This window comes from Delphinus delphis, chromosome 20 (assembly GCF_949987515.2).
Source record: "Delphinus delphis chromosome 20, mDelDel1.2, whole genome shotgun sequence".
Taxonomy (NCBI): domain Eukaryota; kingdom Metazoa; phylum Chordata; class Mammalia; order Artiodactyla; family Delphinidae; genus Delphinus; species Delphinus delphis.
The window spans coordinates 6,696,478-6,705,574 of NC_082702.1; the positions used below are offsets into that span (position 1 = coordinate 6,696,478).

The 9,097-nt window shown below is 60.4% G+C and overlaps 1 protein-coding gene across 4 annotated transcripts; it reads right to left on the bottom strand.

The window, feature by feature from the left end:
• Positions 1-2,227: 2,227 nt before the first annotated feature.
• Positions 2,228-8,903, bottom strand: EMC10 (ER membrane protein complex subunit 10). Of its 4 annotated transcripts, XM_069540206.1 has the most exons (10): positions 8,740-8,900; positions 7,419-7,491; positions 6,463-6,572; positions 5,460-5,564; positions 4,940-5,121; positions 4,685-4,778; positions 3,171-3,403; positions 2,883-3,025; positions 2,570-2,622; positions 2,228-2,447 (listed from the first exon to the last, which is right to left on the bottom strand). In XM_069540206.1, the coding sequence occupies exons 1-7, from the start codon at positions 8,851-8,853 to the stop codon at positions 3,299-3,301; spliced, it is 783 nt and encodes a 260-aa protein (XP_069396307.1). In that variant the 5' UTR covers positions 8,854-8,900; the 3' UTR covers positions 2,228-2,447; positions 2,570-2,622; positions 2,883-3,025; positions 3,171-3,298. The 4 variants fall into 4 exon arrangements, with proteins under 4 accessions (XP_069396307.1, XP_069396308.1, XP_069396306.1 ...); XM_069540207.1 differs by lacking the exons at positions 2,570-2,622; positions 2,883-3,025; XM_069540205.1 differs by having other exon boundaries at positions 2,228-3,025.
• Positions 8,904-9,097: the final 194 nt, after the last annotated feature.

The window sequence follows — 9,097 nt, forward strand, 5'->3', positions numbered from 1 at the left end:
GGCTGCGGGAGAGGAGGGGGAGAATTTGCAAAATTCTGTAAAAATTAAAAACTTGACTCCTAACCAATACATAAACATCATACTCAGCAAGCTTCTTGGTGTGCCAACTTAAATCTCCAGACTTCGTGGGTGTTTTCCAGTCATGCTACAGGCAGGTTCTCTCCTGCACTGCCATGGAAATGCACGCGTCGCTGCTCTGGGAAATGAAGGAGAGTGGGATTTGGTTTACACAATTTGCTAGGGAGCCTATTTCCAGGAACTGGGACAAACTGAGTTTGTTTCCTCTGCAGTGACCTTGCTGAATGGAAGCTGGGTGCAAGCAAAGGTGAATGTTCACAGCCCGAGAGGCCCCAGTCACTGGCCCTTGATCCTCACCTGGAGTCTCTCTGATGCGCTAAATAAAGAAACCTCTAGAATTGTCTCCCGAAGCTACCTGCTACAATGCACAATTTGGGGGTGGCAAAGATTCTTTAAAAATACTAAAATTAGGGCTTCCCTGATGGCACAGTGGTTGAGGGTTCACCTGCCGATGCAGGGGACACGGGTCCGTGCCCCGGTCAGGGAAGATCCCACATGCTGCGGAGTGGCTGGGCCCGTGAGCCATGGCCGCTGAGCCTGCGCTCCACGGGAGAGGCCACAACAGTGAGAGGCCCGCGTACCGCAAAAAAAAAAAAAAAAGAAACAGTGACTAAGCTCTCCAGGGATGGGCAAGAATTAGATGCGAAGTTTAATCAGAAGAGAGCCCCAGGGAGCCTGCACGAGGTCGGACACTGACTAGAATATGCCACAGGGTAACCTTGCTGGCTTGAGAGCAGTCAAAAAAAGTCTAAGAAAAAAAGAATGTGGGACTCCTCTCATGGTCCAGTGGCTAAGACTCCACGTTCCCAATGCAGGGGGCCTGGGTTCGATCCCTGGTCAGGGAACTAGATCCCACATGCCACAACTAAGAGCTCGAACGCCACAACTACGCATCCCACATGTGCAACTAAGACCCGGCACGGCCAAATAAATAAATAAATAAATAAAAATAATGTAATCAGATTGACAAAGACCTCAAACCTCGAGCCACTAAAAAATAACAAAATGGGGGCTTCCCTGGTGGTGCAGTGGTTAAGAATCCGCCTGCCAATGCAGGGCACACGGGTTCAAGCCCTGGTCCGGGAAGATCCCACATGCCGTGGAGCAACTAAGCCCGTGCACCACAACTACTGAGCCTGCGATCTAGAGCCCGCGAGCCACAACTACTGAGCCCGTGTGCCACAACTACTGAAGCCCGCACGCCTAGAGCCCATGCTCTGCAACGAGAGGCCACCACAATGAGAAGCCCGCGCACCGCAATGAACAGTAGCCCCCGCTCGCCGCAACTAGAGAAAGCCTGCGCATGGCAACAAAGACCCAATGCAGCCAAAAATAAAAATAAGATAAATAAAATAAATTAATTTAAAAAAATACCAAGGCAATGTGAGTCAGCGGGAGGCTTTGGGGCTCTCAGGCCACTTGTCACTGTGCAGAGGGGCGTGGCTGGCCCCCCAGGGGGTGGGCTCTGAGCTCCCACGGGGCTGCAGGGAAGAGGCGCAGCAGGATCAGGGTCCAGGAGCATCAGAGGACGGAGGTGGCACACGGAGGTCTCAGCAGTATCAGATGAATCACAAGAGGAATTCAAAAACACAAATGCTGCCATGGAGCACAGGACAAGAAGAGTTCTCAGAAAATCCCAGTAGTGCTGCCACGCTCCACGGGCACGTGTGCACTTAGGTCACGTGTGCGTTTCGTGAGAAAGTCAGTTGGAGGAGAGCGGGGTGAATGAGCGCAACGCCCCTTTCTGGCGGCACACGGAGGACGAGGCCACTCTCTGGGCAAGGAAAGAACTGCAGAAGACACAGCGCACGAGGCAAGTGGCAAGCACGGGACAGTGTACAACCTCGAACACGGTACCTTTGCTGCGAGGAGGGGGAAAGAGCACACGTTCCTGTTTGTTGGTGTCCGCACAGACACTCCGGGAGGGAAAACAAATGGACTAAAATGATCAAGTGACCACGGAGACAAGGCTCCACTGCGCACCTTCCTCGGCTGTTTCCCCTGTTCACAAAACGTCTCTAATCTGCCTTGGTATTCTACTTCGAGTCACGAGTCTGCGCGAAGTCATTCAAAGTCACATCACAGGCAGATCAGCGACAGAGCCGCGATGTCGCGCTATTTATAACCACATAAAGCAGGAGGCAAGCTGAACGTTGAACGTTTGGGGGACAGTTTAATAAACTGCTATACAGACACCGTGGAGCCTGACGCAGCTGTTACCATGACAACGGCGGCCATTTTTTGGTGTTTCTGAATAGCACACACAGTGACCAGGGGAATTCAGCAGTGCCGGTACATCCTGACCGCCTCTTAGCCAAGTCAACAGTTGCACTGGGTTGCTGCAAGTTGTAACTTTCCAAAATGTTTACCTATTTCAATATGTTGCCTTGTCAATGTTTTTAAACAGACAAAAGCAGAAGGGGAGATAGATAGCAAGGACCCAGCAAAGTCCCAGGGAAGATACCCAGGCCAGGAAAGGGATTCTACTTACATCACCTGGCCCCTGACTCCACTAAATGTTTGTTTTGACTTTCAACATCACTTCTTCAAGCCCAGAAGCCTATGGAGGGCCTGGCATCCTGATGGCAGGAACTCTCAACTCCCACTAACAGCCGTGGGCAGATATAGGCCAAAACAGGGGACAGGGCTGCACGGAGGGATGGAAAAGGGGGCACCCGTGGCCAGCCCACCCCTGTTCTGTGCCAGCTCTGGGCTGCGAGGAGCCCCAGGGTGCCCTCAAGGGCAGACAGACAGGAGGCTGGTGTCCCAATCCAGTGTCAGACAAGTTAGGGGTATCATCTAACCTGGCCAGGCAGGGCGAGAAGACCACGACAAAGGCACAGCGGCTGGAGAGAACTAGGCATGTTCCCAAACTGCAGGCCTCAGGGGGTGGGGTGGGGGGAACCAGAAGTGAGGTCAGAGCTGGACCAGGAGCTTGGGCTCTATCCTGTGGCAAAGGGAAGCCTCTGGGGCTACAGCGGGGCCACAGGGGAGGGCAGGGTGCAGCAGGACCCAGAACCCGCCGCCCTTCCGCCACCAGTGACGCCAAGGCCCAGAGGGAAGGGACTCCTGGGGAGGGGGCGCTCTCCTACCCTCATGCGACGGGGAGACAGGAGGGGCCGGCAAATCCTTCCTGTGATGACCAAGGACACGAGCACGCTGGGCAGGAAGGGCGTCCGCTGAGGGAAAGAGGACGGGGCACTCACGGACCCTGGGCCCCTCACCGGCCACCGCCTCCGCCGCCGCCGCCGCCCCCGCCCTGGCCCCCGGCGTCCGGTGCTCCCGACATCATGAGGAACAGGACCACGGGAATGATGTACATCCACTGTGAGCCAGACAGGATGGCAGAAGGACAGACGGACAAACAGGGAGACAGAGAGAAGAGAAGAGAGAATAAGCAGTGTCCGGCCCAGGGTGGGGAAGGCGGGGGCCAGCGTGAGGGGAGGCAGTGAGGGAAGGGGGCCCAGGTCCCCTACTCCACTACGGGTTGGGGAAGGGCTGGCGGGGTGCAGGGACGGGGGAGGCGGGAGGGGGCTCGGTCCTCACTCAGGCCTCGTGCGGTGGCGGTGCAAGCCCGGGGGCAGCAGGACGCAGGGCTGTGAGCAACACGGCCCCCCCCAGGATGAGGTGCCACTGAGGAGGGAGGGGGGCGCAGGTCAGGGCCAGTGGCGGCTGTGGCGTCCCACGGCCATCAGGGAGGGCAGAGCCGGGGTGGGCGAGCTCTCGGCCTCTCTGGGCCTCAGTTTCCCCGCAGCTCGGCAGTTAGGCTCTCCTGACATCAGGAGCTCCCGGCACACTAACCAAGGCCCCACGGACACGGCGCTCAGCGCAGTCAGGCTCGGCATCCTCCCACCCGAGGCCCCGAGGGCCCAGCCACACTGGCTTCCACTGTCCCCTGCCCTTGCCTGGGGTGGGCCCACCTCCTCCAGCCCCAGCGCCTCCAGCGCCCGGGGCCCTGGGCCTCAAGAGCTGCTCTAGCAGCACAGGCTCACCCTCGGCTGCCAGCTCCCAGCCTCCCGGGCACCTCCCGGCACAGCCCCTCCACCTACCCACCCCCCAGGCCTGGCTGGCGGAGCCCACCCGCTCCCTCCTTTCCAAACCTCCCTGTTCCTTCGAGGTCTCTGCCATGTGCCCCCCACACCCCAGCCTCACAGCCTGGTTCAGGCCTCATCCTCTCCCCCAGACCTTGGTCCCAGCCTCCTCCAAGGTCGGACCCCGCCCCTCCCTTGACCACGCCCTCCTCAGTGCGCTCCCTCCCAACAGGCAAGCCTGACCCTGCCTGTGCTTTTTGTGCTCCAGCGCAGCACCCGAGGGGCTGTCCCCAGTCCCCCTCACTGCCCAGCTCCGGGCCGGCCACTTGCTGAGACCGGATGCCCCGTGAGCACCGCCACAAGCCGACGCCGGCAGGCCAGGGTGCGGGGCTCCAGTCCTCGGCTCAAGCCAGGGGCCAGGAGGACGCGCATAGACATGCCGGAGAAGCCAAGCAGGCCCTCCACACTGGAGGCCCAGCGGAGGGCCGTGGGCGAGGGGAGCAGGGCAGGAGGGCTCAGGATGGGAGCGGGGAGCCGCTGGGGAAGGGGCCGGGGGCGGGCAGAACCCCACTCACATATTTCGCGAAAAAGGACTTCTGCTCCTGGGGGTTCTTGGCCTTCTGGGCCTGCTCCATCTCCAAGCGCTCGATGAAGGCTGCTGTCTCGGGCCTGTGGGTGGGGGTAGAAGGGGGAGAGGGGATGAGGGGCCGGGAGACCCCGCGGCACCCTGGAAGGGTGGGGGGAGGGGCAGGGCCGGAGTGAGAGGCAGCGGAAGGCCGGGCCAGCGGGGACAGGGCTGGCTCTGCCCACCGCCCCGCACCCGTACTCACCCTGGCGCCGGGACCGGCGGCTGCAGCTGCACTGAGGTGTTGAACAGCTCCAGGTCCACGTCCTCCACTTCGTGGCCCCGGCAGCCCCCAGGGTATGTCACCACCGACACCCCCACCACGTTGCCGGCCACGTCCACGTGCAGGGTCAGCTGGTCCGAGAGGTGCGACTCTACCAGGGAGCACTGGGGGAGGAGCGGAGGGGGGTGAGAGGAGGGAGGCCAGCAGGGGCTGCTGCCCAGGCCTCGCTGACACCAGCCACCCCCCCAAGCCTCCTTCCCCACCCCACAGGGCCCCCGAAGCAGCTTTCAAAGCCCTCCATGGCCCCCTGCCAACCTCCAGCAGAAGCAACGGCCTCCCCAGGGCCCACCAACTGGATTGTCCCCCTCCAGCCCGGGAGACCCTTGAGGGCAAGGCGAGGTCCTTAAATGCTGGAGCTCGAACAGTGGAGGCCAAAGGGTAGAACCCAGGCTAGAGCGGGCGGGAAAAGCAAGGATGGGGGCTGACCTCATCACCGACTCACCGCGGGGACAAAGGAGGAGACGTAGCCACCGGCTTCTGGGCCGTCAGGGGCCCCAGGCCGCCGTGGAATCCGGACACGGTACAGGCCATTCAGCGCTGCCACATCCTGCAGGGCAGAGAGGGGAGGGTGGCAGTGAGAGGGACAGTGCCCAGCCCCCACCCGGTCTGGACACCCACTGGGCCCACAACCAGGAAGGCCCTTCCCCAGTCTCGCCCAGCCAGCATTCCCCACTCCCTGGCCCGGCCAAGCCCAAGACTCCTCCCACTGGGTGCCCCACCCGGGGGGAGACCACCACGAGGAGAGCAGAGGCCAGCCCAGCGACAGAGTAAGTCCCGAGGACACTTCCCGCAGGTCTGGGTCCAGCCCCACACCCGACCTCCCCGGTTATATGAGCGGCTGGTTCTCACTGTGGGCGACTGTGACAGGAATCACGTGGGCACCACGCAGGAAGGCTGGCCGGGCGGGCCTCAGCCTGATCTCTCCCACAGCGCTGGCACCCATGGGCCCGCAGCCGCCCAGAATAAAGCCTGCGTCCCCAGCTTCCCTTGCAGCTCCAACTGGTCAAAGGGACGGAGTGGAAGTGGATTGTGGCAGCTTTCTCGAGCTTTCCCCCAAAGCCGGCTGTTCCCTCTGGCCCTCCTTCTTCCCCTCCTCTACCTTGCTGCCTGGAACCTCCCCGCCGCCCCCGCCAGCCCCACACCTCCCTAGGGAGGACCCAGGCGGACCTGGAGGAGGCCACAAAGCAGGGCCACAGGAGAGGTAACGTTCTCCTGCTTAACCATGCTGCCGTGGGAATCCCTTTCTCCTCACAAGCAAATCTTGCACTAAGTGTGAAGCACCTTGGCTAAATCTAGCAGAGCGAGAGGAGCTGACTGTACGAAAACCGTGGGGAAGAGAGGGTGCTGCGCAGAGGAAACAGCTCAGGCAGAGGCCCCGAAGTACGCGTGTTGTGCTCTGAGGCACGTGCCCCCAGCCCCAGCAAAGCGGGGGGTCCCGTCCTCACCCGGAGCTGGCCCCGCTCCTCCTCACTGAGCTGCCGCTGCGACAACGACAAGGTGCCATCTTGCTGGCTCCAGAGCAGCGAGCCCCGCTTCCGGAAGTGGGCACTATCATCTGTGCGGGAGCCTGGACGTCAACCCTCGCAGCCACCAGGTTGCTTCCCCATCCCGAGCCCCCATTTTCCCACCTAAAAACTGGGGACAGCCCCACGTGTCTCTGAAGCCCTGCCTCTGCCTTGCCAGGTGACCCAGAGTCGCTCACGTGACTTAAGTGGGCCTCAGTTTCCCCAGCTATGGAATACAGGGGCTGCAGAGCTCGGGAGCTCCCAACCACCGGGCTTTCTTGGGCAGATGCCAGGGTCTGACTGGGGAGGTCTGCAGAGGGTCCGAGCTTCAGTGTTTAAAACAGGTGCCCCCAGAGCTTGGGGCCTCAGACTGGGTTATGAGCCCCTGGGCCCCACTGACATCTATGCTCTGGGAGTCTGGATGCCTGAAATGTGGCAGTTTAAGCTTGGCTTTAGAGAAGGTCCCACCTCTACCATTCACTTGTAAAAGGACCTTGTCTGGTATCCCTCCGAGCCTCAGTTTCCTCTTCTGGAAAACGGGGTTATCCCTAACACCTATTTTGGGTGACTATTCTGAGGATGTCTGAGTTAATATAGATGTTTGAGTTAATACATCTAACCACTAGGGAAGGGCATGGGGCAATTGGTCAAAGTCGGCTCTGAGGTTATTACTGCCACACCGACCTTTCTGAAACTGGCATTTGTCTTACAGGTATGGGAGTCTTCAAAGACAGAGCTTCTGTTCGCCGCCGCCCCCACCTCCCCAGTGTAATGCAAACACACTCCCAAGTGCAAAGCTGTAAGTGAATGGATGGCGTATCTCACGCTGAGTGGCACCCGAGGTCCTGACACAGGGCACTGGGTAAGTGTCCGGGTCAGGACGTTGCTGGACTCACCGATCTCAAATGAGTGCTCCAGCAGCAGCCCCACGGCGCCGCAGCCCTCACCCTCTCGACTTTCCGCCCCCGCCTGCAGGTGATAGAGAGGGCCCCAGGTAAGGACCATCAGAGCCCTCAGCCATCAGACCCACGGACCCCAGGACAGACAGACCCGCAGGCTGCGGCAGGAGCCTTATTTCCATACCCACATCCAAACACTGACGCTTGCCCACTATTCCACCGGGAACCGCCCATTTCATGAAAATTCATGATCTGGACGGGCCAGAGACAACCAGAGCCTGCAAAATAGCGGAACCTCGTTTCCAAGGCAACTATCTCCAGGTCACTTTCACACCTAGCATCATAACTATTCATGAGTTAAAAGGCATCCTTCCCAAGCTAATATCCACGTGACCTCGTTTTCACCTTCACAGCCCCAATAGCCACGATGCCGCCCGAGTTCCACCCCTCTCAAGCACATTCAAGATTCCATGCCTTCCTTTTCTCCAACTCTCCACATCTCTCCTGACTCTCTACGTCCTCAAGCCTGCGCTACCTCGTTCCAGATTTTAATCCGCGAGCTCAAGATCCCGCCCTCTCATGCATATTCGGGAGGCGGAACTCCTCCGAGAGCCCCCCCCCCCGCCTCTTTAATTTTAGCCACCCCGACGTCTGATTTGCCAAGATTCCACCCGGGCCACACCTCCTCAAACATATTCATGACTGAGGATCCCTAGCGTCCGAATGTTAAGGAAGTTCTTGCCCCAACCTTCTCTTTCGGTGCAGCCTCGTTTTCACCGCACCCAACGCCCAGGTGCCAAAGTCCCATCCCAAAATGGGATTAGGGGGCTTCCCTGGTGGCGCAGTGGTTGAGAGTCCGCCTGCCGCTGCAGGAGACACGGGTTCGTGCCCCGGTCCGGGAGGATCCCACGTGCCGCGGAGCGGCTGCGCCCGTGAGCCACGGCCGCTGGGCCTGCGCGTCCGGAGCCTGTGCTCCGCAGCGGGAGAGGCCACAACGGTGAGAGGCCCGCGTACCGCAAAAAATACAAAACCAAAATGGGATTAGCTAAGGCCCAGAAAGGGGATGGCAAAATCCCATAAGGAGCCCCGCCCCCTTATGCATATTCACGAGCTAAAGCCTTCCTAACTATCCTCTCGCTTTCTCCCAGTTGTGCGGCCTCATGAATGCGCAGAACTGCAGCCTCGCTTTCCCCGGTTCTTTTACCTCGTCTTCCCTCTCGGTCCTGCGCAACTTCGTTCCCACCTTAACCGACCTAAAGGCCCAAGACCCACGATTTCCGTCAACCCCGCCCTATGTGCACAGCGAATAAGCACTCACCCCCCGCACAGCGGCCCCGGACCGGCAACCACTACCCCGCGCCCGGCTGGGGGCTGCTGCCGCCATCAGCAAGAGCAGGAGCAGCCGAGTCGCCCCAGCGCCGGGCGCGGCCATTTCGGACCCGTCCCACCAGCCAAGGGGCTGGAGTGAGCCGGGAGCCGCGGAGCACGCCGGGAGGAACGGCCCGCATCCCGTCGCCCGTGCGCCTGCGCCGGCTCTTTGCGTCTGCGCACTAGCGCCCTCCCGCTACCGGCGCCTGACGTCACGGGGCGGGCGCCGCTCCATCCGGGTCTCCGGGCACCGCCCCTTGGATGACGCCACAATCGCGGACGTCTCCTCCGTGACGCACACCCGGTCC